At 51.5% G+C, this 12,730-nt stretch overlaps 1 protein-coding gene across 1 annotated transcript; it reads left to right on the plus strand.

The window, feature by feature from the left end:
• Positions 1-2,334: 2,334 nt before the first annotated feature.
• Positions 2,335-12,624, plus strand: TEOVI_000552400 (uncharacterized protein; the record flags this gene model as incomplete). The annotated part of the gene is made up of 1 exon (XM_067223454.1): positions 2,335-12,624. The coding sequence occupies one exon, from the start codon at positions 2,335-2,337 to the stop codon at positions 12,622-12,624; it is 10,290 nt and encodes a 3,429-aa protein (XP_067079555.1).
• Between the last annotated feature and the right edge of the window lie 106 nt (positions 12,625-12,730).

The following is a 12,730-nucleotide window of genomic DNA, read 5'->3' on the forward strand; positions in this document are numbered from 1 at the left end:
CTTACTTGTATCGGTATAGATTCTTTTTACAAATTTCCATTTCCGTCTCTGCTTGTGTTCTTAGTTCCTGTTTTTGCATTTCGGTGATGCAGGTGCGTCGGTGCGCACTTCGTGCCGATCATCCAGCGGCCGGCTCTACCTGATTTTTTGAATCAGACATGCTCTTCGTAATGTTTGGTCATTGTTTGGCAGTGTAGTGTACTTCGTGAGATAGGTACGATCTTTTGTTTTCGTAGTAACGCTTTCCCTATGTTCTCCGATACGGTGTAATACTTGGAATCGGTTGTGTGCTTTATGTTTGCCACTGTAGCGAAGCATTGGGTGATGGTTGGGGTGTAAAAATATGTTATGGGATCCGTCAAGTTGCTTTGTATTTGTTAATTTCCGTATGGGAGGATGTTGCTCAATGTGGGTGATACTTTGTGGTCTCTTGATTTTGTTGTTCGCATGGGCCGACGTCGCCGAGGGAGCAGTAACCCATCGTGACGCTGCGTGTGTGTGATGATTGCACGGAGGGAAAGACTTTCGTGTTAGTTTCCTTCGTAGGGCTCATATCGTACTTCCGTGTATTGTTCTTTATATTGTGATCCTAATTTCTGTAACATCTATTGGCTCGCACTCCCTCTTTTTATTTGTTTCTCCGGGGATTTTTTTTAACTTTCCTCTGCTGGTGGACCCTTTGAGTGCAACGCAGACTGTTGTGATGATGCCGGTGGGGTTTGAGAATGGGAAGAAGATGCCTCCGGGGAGAGTAGTTGAGCGACTATTTTTGGCTCTTTCGGATTGCATCTACCCTAATTCTTTGTGGGGTTCCACTTAATTCTGCTCTCCGTTGCTTCGAAGAAACTTCCTTTCTGGCACGCTAATGTTCAGCGTCAGCTTTGTGGCGCCTTTATTAACGGCACTTTGTGCTACCCTTGGTCCGTGTTTCTGTACTATTCTTCTTTACTGCACGAGCGTGCAGTGTCGCTCTGTCGGACATTACAACATATGCTATGCATATCGTCTCCAGTTTTTTCTTCGTGTATTTACGGGCTGGTTGAGGGGGCCTTTTCGATGTAACTTTATTCGTTTTCTGACGCTTTTTCACAGGTGCTTGAGAGTCACCGACAATTTGTCCATCCGATACATATCTTTCGTTTCCTGAAGCCTTTTTTCTTCAAAAAAAAGGCTGATTAACTGGGTTGTGCTTGTTCATCCGTCATTTGGGATCTAGCTCTTCTTTTACGTTTTAACGAGCTGTGTTAGGTCGGTATATCTTGAGAGTATGGTGTGCTTGGCGTGTAGTTGGGAGGATCAGGGAGGTGTTTTTGTTTGTGTCCATTAACTAATCGGCTTGCTCGGTTTTGTTGTTTTGCGCAGAAGAAGCATGGTGTTGCTGGGTTGTGTGAGTCGGATGCATGCGAGTGATGAAGCAATGAAGACAGTTTAGAAGAGGTCTATGAGAATATGTTACTGTGTTTATTGCTCCGCCACTATACTTTGTTAATGATAATGGACACAACGGTAACTATGGGGCAGTTACCAACTCCCTTAGGTTAGATTGGTTTACTGCTTATTTCGCTGTGCGCATCCCGATTGTTGAAGCGCACTTTCTTCATTTGTGCATATCATTTTCCGAAAATCGAGGGAGCATTGTCAACCGTTTTTTTGTTACGGCTGGTACGGCGACATCAAGTTGGTATGAAGCTATCTAAATGAAGGTGATCGCAATGAAAGCAGAGGACGGGTGGCCGACGATGCCCATTTGGGAAATGCGTTCTCACTCATTCGTTCTTTCCACTAGGGCTTTCTGCGGTTGATTTCCTCTATTTGTGGGTTACTTGAAATCAATTTCCACATTTTTATACCTTTTTGCAAACGTGTGACATCCACCTGCTGTATGCGTCCACCTGAAGTTAGTCCAGACACTTAAGTTAACATTGATGTACATTTTCTACCTCTTTCATTGCTTTACCTTGTTACATTCATTAAGCACATTGCTGTGTGGCTCACAGCAGGGGCCTTGTGCAAACAGAAATAGCTCCCGTTTTCTGTGATAGGAGGCAATAAGGTGTGAGTCAAAGCTCGGGGAGATTGGGTTCTGCTTCCCGATAGGACCCGCCTCTAGCGCAGTTTGGTGTTAAAAGATCTTGTCGAAGGAATTTGTACTGGTTGAGGAAGAGGAGTTGTTGGCTTGAGATATACAACAGCTGTTTACCGCATTTGCACATTCTGAACAGGCGTGCCTGTGGCCCATAAGCAAGGAATTGCTCACGGTATTCTCTGGAGGGGTACCTTTCTATTTCCGGGCTGATAGGCGCTTTTTCGTTCAGCCACTTAACGTCCCCCGTGATGCTCAAAGTTGCTCCGAGTGAGTTGCAGTTTGGCACGCTGGCGGTGAATGAGACACCCGCGTATTGTCGTTTCTGTGTTCAGAACGCTGACACACATGAATCTTTATCGGTGAAGTTGACGGCTGCGACTTATTCATCTTGCGTCCGCTTCCAGCTTTGCGACGACGCACTGCTAGTAGACGACGATGACGCTGATGGTGGTGGCATGTACGGATCTTGGCAATGCTCCGACACACTAGGGCCAACGCCGAAGTTTTACAACGCTGCCTACGATAGTATTAATTTGATTGAACTACTTGAACTTCACCCGAACGAAGCACGAGAGATCATTGCTATCTTTAGTCCCGATCCTGAGGTATTTCCCAATGTTGTGGAGCGTACGGCACCGACACTGGTGAGTGGTACCATTCAACTGACGTCTACTTCACTCCCAAGAGCAACCCCGGCGCGTTCACTAACGTGGAGCGACGATGTGGGTTGCGTCACCTCCTCGTGTGCGCCGTCTCCCCTGCTTTGCGCTGGTGACAAAGGCTGCTCGCCTCTATTTTCCTCGCAACCTACACCGCTGTCCCGCACTGCGGACGGTACGTTAAAGAGCAAAACAGTTACATCAGCCAACCGCGGCTTCCTTCACGCCGCCGTCCGGTCGGAGACTCTGACCCTCCCATTCAGTGCCACCGTGTTTCTTTCTGCATTCACTGTGTCTGTGTCAGAGCTCCAGGCAACGATGGCTCCCAGTAGAACGCACCTGATGGGATTCAAAATAACGAATATTTCACCGCTTCCGCTGCAGCTCGTCATTCGTATGCAAACGATGCCCCACAAAAACGTTGAATTAACTGTCTGTGAAGAAGACCAGTTCGAAGTGTCACTGATCGGACGGGTGTTAGTGCTTGATGGCCATGCCTCGATGAATTTCACTGTCATCGTCCGCACTGCTGCTGTTTCCGAACTGGCCGGTAGTGGCGCGATAATGAAACGGTTTTGTCACCGCACTGTTCTTCAATGTGATAATCTTCGTGATGCACGCAACTCAGAGCTTATATCGGTTAATGTGAATGTTGTGCCTGAGCACCTTCAGAAACCCCTGGTTAGCGTGGCTGACCCCTACCTCGACTTCGGTGCTGTGTACCGAGGTACGCGGGTTGTGCGGGAGGTGAGTATTTGCAATGTTAGCCGTGAAGATTTAACGGTGCGCTTGCTTAACCCCCGGCCACCGCACTGCGAAGGTGTACTAACCCTTGTTCGTGGTGCCAGAAGTGAAGCTAGTGGCGGGAAGGACATAAAGAGCGTAAAAAATAGTACCCCTGTTAAGATCACTGACAAGAAGAAGAGTAGCACCGCTGTCGTAGGACCATACGATAACATTGTACCTGCTGATGAGCTCGTAATGGCAGCTCAGAAGGGCTCATTGCAGGTTGGCGTCATGTACGTTGCGTCCACGGACTCAGAGTATAAAGGGACCGCGAACCTCAAGTTTGAACTGGATTTCGTCATCACAGGATATGAGAGTGGTGCCAATAGCAGCAGGCGTGAGCAACGTGTGGTTGTTCGGTGTGTAGCGACACTCTTTACGAGCACCATCGTGGCTCCGCTAACTAATATCAACTTCGGAGACTGTCCTGTTGGCCAGACACGCCGGGTCACATTTCATATTGAGAACCCTTCGCTACTACCAACTACCATCAACGTGCAGCTTCGAAGTAAAATTGTCTCTATTGAAGGGGTGCCCGCGCGGCTCTCCGAAACGGGCGCACCTGAAACAGTCGGGGAGTTTTCCATTGCGCCTCAGAGCAGTCTGCCTTTGACGTTGCGGATGACCCCACAACGTGTCAATCCAACGTACTGCAAGCAGCTTACTGTTGTAAACGTATCAAATCCTGCGGAGGACCGTCTCATATTAACCATTGAGGCAAATAACATGCAACCCGCCGACATGGAGCTTCATAATGAATTCTATACGTGTGAGAGTCGGCCCCTGTGCTACGAGGATGGAGTGAACAAAACTAGGGACGGGGCTAGTGGTGGTAGCAGTATTGAAGCGGATGAACGTAGCGGTGGTGGTGCAGCACCGCTGCGTGCTATTGCAAGTGTTCCGCTTTTTGTTGCCTACAGGCTGCTGTCGAGGGTGAACTATCCTCTCGAGCTGCAGCTTTCTACGACAGGTGCGGAGATTGGTACATTTTGTTTGGAGGGGATGCCGTCGGCGGACTGGGAGGCACTTGCTGTGGAGCTGCACTCATGCTGTTGCTTTGGCGGCGAGGATACGGCTAGTAAATTGGCACCTGAGCGTGCGGAGGAGGTGCGAGACGGAGTAATGCGTGCGTTGAATAACCACGCTATGTCTGTAAGTTCGGTGGTACTGGAACCGCGAGGCAGCACCACTTTGTATGCCTGTATTCTGCGAAATTCAATTGGCGGCGTGGACGCTGTGACAAAGGAGGATGGTATTAATATAGGCATAGAGCACGTCGAACTGCGGCGTTTTATGCGGCTTTCGTACCGGGTTTGTTCCACACGCTTTGAACTGGGCGGCCAGAGGGCTAAACACTTCGGAGAGGTAAATGTCGGTGAGCGGAGGTCTACAAAGGTGCCCATCACCAATCAGTGCAATTCTCTGTTGCTTCTACGCGTGACGAAGTCACGAAGTGTTATGGCTGGCTATATTCGTGTGGATGGCTCAGATCGCAATTCTATTTACTTTCGCATTCGTCCGTTCGCTACGAAAGAACTGGAACTAACCTTTTCTCCGGGGCTGAAGGGGAGCCTTGAGGAACGTATTCAGTTTGTTAATATCCTCAACCCTGGCAACGAAGTTGTAATTACTGTAAAGGCTACTGTCACTAAGGCCGAAACTTTCGATGTAAGCCCTGATTCGTGGAGCTTTGGTCTCGTTTCCGTGCCAATGCTTCAGCCGGTTACTAGTGGCGTCGCAACAAACGTCAGAGGATCGACTTTAGTGGCGGGAAAGGGAAACGGAGGTGCTGGCAATGACGATAGTAGCCGCCAAGTGGCTCGCGTCGGAGCCCGTTTCACTGTGTCTAACACAAGTAGCGCGCGCCGTGCCTTGCGGCTGAAGCTTGACACCACGGTTAGTAACAGCAGTGTGGGTGGAGGAAATGAAAATGCCCATTGCCCATTGGAGCGTTTTTTCAGGTTTGAGGGGATTGATGTTCGGCTGCAGCTGGAGATGGAACGGGGTGGCGCGTCTTCCGGTTCTTCCCGGAAGCTGGAGGAAAAGATTGAGAAACTCGAGCAAAAGTTGAAGATATATCGTCGTAAGAACAAGGTTGATAAAGTTGCTGCTGCAGTGCGCCAGATTGAGGAGCTTAAACGCGCACTGATGGGCGAGGTTGTGGATATCAACACACTTGAGCCTGACGATGGTGACACAAAGAGTAGAGATCCCCAACAACAACGACTTCAGGACTTGAAGTCCCCCCGTGAAACCCCCGAAGGCGAGGACGAGAAGTTTGCAGCCTCCAAGGTGCGGTTGCAGGAGCACGGTGAGCTCCTCTCAATGCTTCTTCGGGATGGGATTGCGTTATCCGAAATGAATGCTGGGGAATCAATTATTCTCGTGCTGGGGATTACATGCACCCGGACGGCTGAGCACATTCCGGCAGCACAAAGTGGCATTTTAACTTTTGTGCTGTACGAGGCAAACGACACGGAGGCAAGCAGAACCATACCTGTCGATATAACACTTGTGCGTGTAGAGGGGGAAGCAGACATCGGAACAGTGGTAGGAGGGGAGAGGCCGTTGGCCCATGCGGGCAAAGCTGGTGGAGGATCAAGCACCGATGCAAATTTGCCGGGGATACTGCCGCCGACGCCTCGTTCTCCGTCACGTCCAGGGAGCGACAACCCATCGCCGATGCAGGCTCCTCCAGAAACATCAGGAGGAGCCGCACAACTGACGCGACCAGGACCAGCCTCACAGTGTGATTCCACCTCGTTTATATCACTTGAGCTGGGTGATGTTGTGGGAGTATCATCTTTCATGTGCTTTCCAATGATTTCATTAAACAACTGCGTTGTGCAAGAACGGTGTGATTTTACATTTTACGTGCGCACTACTATGGACACCTCGATTGTAGTACTTGAGCCCTTTCGATGTTGCGGCCCCGGTGTCGTTACCAGCGGTAGCTACGGTGGGTGTATGGATGCCATGGTTGATGCCTGTGGAGCTATGGATGACCGTGAGATTTGTAAGGGATCAGCGGCTGTTAGCCACATGGCGACCGCCAGGGTTGTTGGTGAAGAAATGTCGGCCCTTTCAGGGCCTTGCTCTACGTTGAGAGCAACAGTAAGAACTTTGGATGCGTCTTTCAGGTTTTCTCGACGGAGGGGTGCTCTCCACTCGCGACAGCCGCTTTCCATCAACGTTCAGTGCACACCGAGTAGCGGTGGTCCGCAACGCTACTTTATCCCCGTCGCAAACCTTCAGGACGAGGGCAACGTGACTTACCTCGTGGTGAGCCTTAATCCATCGCCAGTGGATGATGGATGCCTGCTTAAAGTGGCTCCAAGCACTTTGAGCATGCGCGACATCGTCCTGCCATGTGACACTGCTCTTTTGGACGTCCAATCGTTTGCTGTGCGTAGCCATGTAGGCCGGCCGCATGCGTTACTTATTCGATCAACTAGGCCGGCACTTGTCAGACTGTTCGAGGACGCCAAATGTAGCGTCCCACTGAAAAACCCCGTTAGGTGCTCATTTTCCGAGAAACTTAAAGTTTACGTGCAGCTTCGCCCAAGCGAACATTCTCGAAAGCATGCAAGTCGAGTGGTGACCGCCGGCATACTCATTGAGGCTATAGTCTCTACCCGGGGCCTCGACTGTGGGCATAGTGGTGACCCTATTCACGGAGGTCAGTGCGGTTATGCTATTCTCGCGCATTCCGTTGTCCGCGTGTCTGCACGCATTGGCAGCGGTGAACTGGTGTTGCGTGAATCATTTATCGATATGGGCTCCGTGGCTCCTCACTGTCATCAGGCCCAAACCACTCTAACTGTGTGGAACCCCTCCGACTGCTTTGAGGTGCGGGCTCGGTTGGTTGCCTCCATGCCGCTTACCGGCATTGGCATTCCCGAAATTACCCTCCCCCCGGGTGGTAAGGTTGATGTGCCCATAACGTTGCATATTCCGACTCCGGGACTTGTCCGTGAGTCGATATCTTTGCATAATCTTAGCTGCAAGCAGAAGACGCTGAGTGTGCGACTTAATGTGTTGAGACTTGATGAAGCGATATCAGTAAGCGTCGTCCCATATGAAGTCCAGATGCAGGGAGAAGCGCTGCTGCATTCAACCGCGGTTCATCCCGGATGTGCTCAGGATGGTTGTGGTGTCGTAGCTTTCCCCACCGCTGCTGTTGTATGTGGGGAGGGCGGTGTGTTTCGCCTCCATAACCCCGTGGTTAGCACCGCCATGCATGTGACAAACAACAGCATGAGGAGCCTCATTCTTATAGCAAGGAGCAGCGCCCCATTTGTTTTCGGGCATCCTGATACCACTTTGCAGCTGTCGGGAGTGCCACCGTATCACGAAGATGGCTTCGTTTCTATGTACCTGCCCTCTCCACCCGATTCTTATCCCTCTTCTTTGGCTGAGACGGAGACAGAGACGGAGGCCGAGGCGGAGATGAAACCGCTTTCACATTCGTATACCCGCGGTCGTCTGCTGCTTGATGCGCGTCACACACAGGCGGTCGCGTGGACGCTTACATCGACTCCGCCGTTTACTCTAAAGCAGAAGCAGCGGCTGCTGCGACACGAGCTGGTAACAGTGGAGGTCGCAGCGTACATCTACGTTGGTCAAGTCGTGGAGGAAACGACAGGTTTTCCATTTAATGACATGATGTTCTCGGCGGTGCGGCCCTTGCCAATGGCGGAGCAGTGCGTTCTCGTACCAAAGTTTTTGCTTAACTTCGCGGTGAGCGAAGGCCGCGTGGAACCATCCGTTATTGACCTGGGCGTTGTTGTTGTGAATAAGGGCCACGTGGGTAGTAGTCCGCTAACGTCATCCACCGCGGAAGTCCCTGCGAAGCAAACTGATGTATTGTGCAAAAACGAAGTCGATGTCCCAAAATTGCGACGGCAAGCTGAAATATCAACAGCCACTGCACCACGTGCGGAGAGAAAGGATGGAAACAACCTAAATCATGCCATATCAATACGGTTGGTGAACTCTTCTTTTGTTTTGCCTTTGAACTTAAGCGTGGAGTGTGAACCCACGGTGAGGTTTGCGAGCAACCGTGTGACGGTACCTCCTGGTCAAACCGTTGTGGTGGAGGCTGTGCTCGTTCCGAAGCTGATCCAGTCTGAGGGGCCATTTCGTCTTTCCGTTTACTTCGTGAATGAACAGAATCCAGAGAATGACATGGTTGTCTGCGTCACGGGCCAATACTACCAAAAGTCGTTTAGGCTTTCATGGGACGGAGTCGTTGATGGCCGCAAGGAGTCGCTGTCGATGCAACCGCTTCGTTTGGAAGACATATCCACCGCTACTTCGGCCGTTCTCTCTCAAACAAAAATCACAATGACGGCCGTAGAGCCAAACATTGAGGTTGGAGTACGGGCAGTTGTGAATCCAGAGCTTGAAGGTGTTATTCAGCTTCAGGCACTGCAGTATGACGCCTCTTCCACCCTGCAGAGCGTTATATTTGGCCAAGTGCCACTGCTGGCCATGGCTGGAAACACCAATCCCAACAGCGACAGCGTCGCTGGTGTGTCTGTTAACAGTGGTGGAGCCCCTGGCAACGGTGGGAGCAACAATGGCAGTGGGTTAACGGCTGGCGCTGTGGGCACGGGCTCGAATACTGGTGGAATAACTCCGGTCGGTGCCGATTCTGGGGGCGCTTTACCCGCTGTGGGTGTGGCGGGCAGCGCTGGAGGTCCGCTGAATGCAGGTTGTGGTTGTGCCGCAGACAATCCTGCAGCGCCGTCAGTCCCAGGAAGGGGCGTAGTGGTTTGCTCAAAGGATCATCAACAATTTCGGTTGCGTTGCGTACTTGTTAAGGAGGATTTTCCAGTGTTGGCGGGTGTTTTCTTCGGGCAGCGAAAGCATAAACACACGGCCGATATTCTTCGCGAGAGACAGGGCCTAACATTCACCAAGCTTGAGGAGTTAAAGTCGCAACGTTCCGCGGTATCCCAAACGATGTGGTTAGGAACACTCCACTTCTCGAATGAGGTGACGGGAGGTGATGAGGAGGTGCAAATATTTAGTTCACTTAGCGCGTTCTGCACTTTCAAGGTATCGTCCAAACTGGTGCTCCGGCCACGGTGCTCCTTGACTTCGGGATCCGCCGTGGACGGTGCAACTGCAGTAGCACATGTGGGGACGGCGACAGTAGCTCCCGAGGCGATGTACGTTTATGAAGGTGAGTTGGTTGTCTCAAATCTCTGCCAGGAGCACGTTGTAAGGCTTTCCATCACCCCGTTGCTAAATTGTGGACATCACGACGGTGTCGTTCTTCAGTGCGTATCGTGTGAAGGATCCAAGGATACGGCAGGGATGTCTGCGGATGATGCCTCTGCGACGGGAAATAGCAATAATTTCGCCAGCAGTGACATTGGTTACGGTGACGGTGCTAACCTTGCTGATGTATGTACGAAAAATGACTCACGGGCGTCCCTACCAGTTTCTAGTAGTGCTCATCTACCAGAATTACCGCAAACAAACGTGAAGTCCCCTGGTACCGCCTCACAATCAACGGTAATAATGCCGATATCTCCTCAGAATACCGTGCGTGTGCGGGTGTTGCTTTGCATAGACAGAGCGCGTAACAAATCGAGTGTTGAACAGGGCGCTGGATTGGCCCTGTTTGATGAAGCCGTTGCGTGCAGCTTCGCTGCCGTTCGTATCTCACTTGCGCCGGCAGATGATAACGACCGAGAGAAGGAGCAGCAACAAAAGCAGCAAGAACAACTTACCAGGCAACCCTTTCGACGTGCGGATTCCTCTGGTGTTTTGGCTAGTGGAAATTCTGGCTCCGTTTCTTACAAAGCCGTAAAGGACAACATCTCGGAAGGAGAGAAGGGGGTTGCAGCAGACAGGGAGGACACTGCAGTAGGGAATGCTGCCCCACCCGGGAGCAACCCGTTGGATGTAACACCCGATGTTAAACCTGACCGCCCCGAGATCCTCTCTTCGCAGCTCACACGGTCCCACACTGTGCTCTCCCTTAGCGGCAACTGCACCGAAGTGCGCGACTGCACGGGGGTGTACACCTCTAGCTTTTCTTTCAGCAAGGACTCCGTGCCCACTACAGACATCACTATCACTAATCACCTCAGTGACGGTGCGGTTGAGTATGCCGTTGCTGTCATTTCCCAAGGCCCACAGCCATGGTTGCTTCTTCCAGTTTCCACCGCTGTGCTGGAACCTGGGGAGACCCAACCACTTCGGCTCAACATTCTCTCCACAGATGCTGGTTCGTTCGTTGGTCACGTGAGCATCAGCAGTGGTATCACCCCTGGAAAGCTAATCCTGTTGAAATTGAATGCTGAGGTGTTTCTTCCCACTGCGGGGGAGGGTCTGTTTGAAATTCTTACTTCCAATGGGCAGCGTCTCTCTAGCGGAATGGAGAAAGATATTTTCGTTGGGAGGCTCTTTGGGGACAAAACTCACCGTGCCCGCGTGGCCCTTGAGATTGTGAACCGCTCTTCTGTTCCTCTTGAGTTCCCTGTGAGTGTGGGGAAGTCGATGCGCATGGAATACATAAGTGCTCCGGGGGAGGAGGTGAGCTCAGCAATAATGAGGAACAATATCTCCGATACCGCAGGTGGCCGCGACGTTGATCTGAAAACTGGCCCACGCACCGCGAAGGAAGCCGATGAGGAGGATAGCAAGCAGCAGGAACAACGCGGAGCTTACAATGATGGTGACAGGGGTTCCGGTAACGTGCCTGGTGCCTCTCATCCCCGGTGTTCCGTCCGACTTCTCGTGTGTCATTTACACAGCGTGTCGGCGATGCGTGGCGAGCGATACTTTGTTGTTGACCCAAAGTCTCGACTGAAGGTGGCCTTTTTGTTGGTGTGTGATCACCTACAGTTACCAGGGGGTCTTTCAGCATCCGGTGAGGCTGAGGTGGTGCTGACTTGCAAGCAGGCCCGTGACGCACGATACGTGTTTAAGACATACTTCCGTGTCTGTAGACCTTCTTTCTCCGTGCAGAGGGAGCAGCTTTTCACTCAGGTGGAGAACTACACGGTTGCCCTTGCGGTGACTAATCTTAACCCTCAGGAGTCTCTAATTTTGTTCCGGACCGCTTCACCCGTGCTCGTTGTCCAAGTTCCGACTGAGCAAGAAGGGGAGGACCCAGGCTGTGCTCTGATTACTATTGCAGGTGGGGCGACCGCGTTTTTTAACGTTCGGCTTGACATTTCGCGGCTTGCTTCCTTGTACAACTGGAGTAAGTCGGGAAATAACAGCGGCAACGGTGATGATACCGCTAACTGTGATGTGGATACTTTGTTGCAACCGTTGTCTGAGCATGGCGTGCTACTCAATGTCCGCAACCCAAGTGAACACGTTCGAGTGGAGTTTTGCTTTTTCCCGTCCACGACTGTTCAGGGACCTTCCGCCTCGTCCTTGTCAGCTGCGGCGGTGGCAGCGGTGTACCCTGTTTCGCAGTCGATCAAGTTGTCGCGCCGACTCAACTGCGAAAAGCGGCTGTACCGCTTTGTTCAAGAGTTTTCACGTGTGTTGTCCGAAGTATCAGAGTTTCTTCTGCCAGAGATACAGGAGCATGCCTCTCTTGAGGGGTTTCTCCTTTCACCAACTGTAAATGATGGCACGAGTGGTGGGACTACGACGGGTCGCGGCTCCGGATTCGGTAACAATTGGAATAATGGTGATAGTACTCATGGAGGCGCTGTTGGAAGTGGTGGTAGCACTGCTGGAGCTGCCAGTCATGAGAGTGTCAGTGGCGCAGGGCATCCGGGTCGGAAGGACAGTTTGGAGGGGAGGGAGGAGGGAGATGAGGATAACCGTGTGAGTTTGTTGGAGGATCGAATGCCTTCCTCTCAACGCTCCCACTGCTGGCGGGCTCTTCATGGGTTATTAGTGGACCTTTCTTGGTTGGTGGAGGAGCTTGTGTATTACTCCATTATGCTCAGTAACTCCAGGGCCATCGAAGCGTACGGCGTCTTTCTTGCAACGTCGGTTAGCGGTCATCCACTGCTACGTCTCTGGCGGCAACACCGGAAGAAGTTGCCCCCAGCGTTGCCCCTTGCAATCTTCGAACAATTCCTCGAGGCAATCGATGCCCTCCCTTGTTGAACAGAACCGTCAGTTAGGCACAAGTCCGCTGTGTAAGGTCGGTATTGAGCGTTTGTTGAGGTGATATGATGCTGCGTCAAGGGATTATATGCGTACATATATATAT

This window comes from Trypanosoma equiperdum, assembly GCF_001457755.1.
Source record: "Trypanosoma equiperdum strain OVI genome assembly, contig: ctg_1877, whole genome shotgun sequence".
Taxonomy (NCBI): Eukaryota; Euglenozoa; class Kinetoplastea; order Trypanosomatida; family Trypanosomatidae; genus Trypanosoma; species Trypanosoma equiperdum.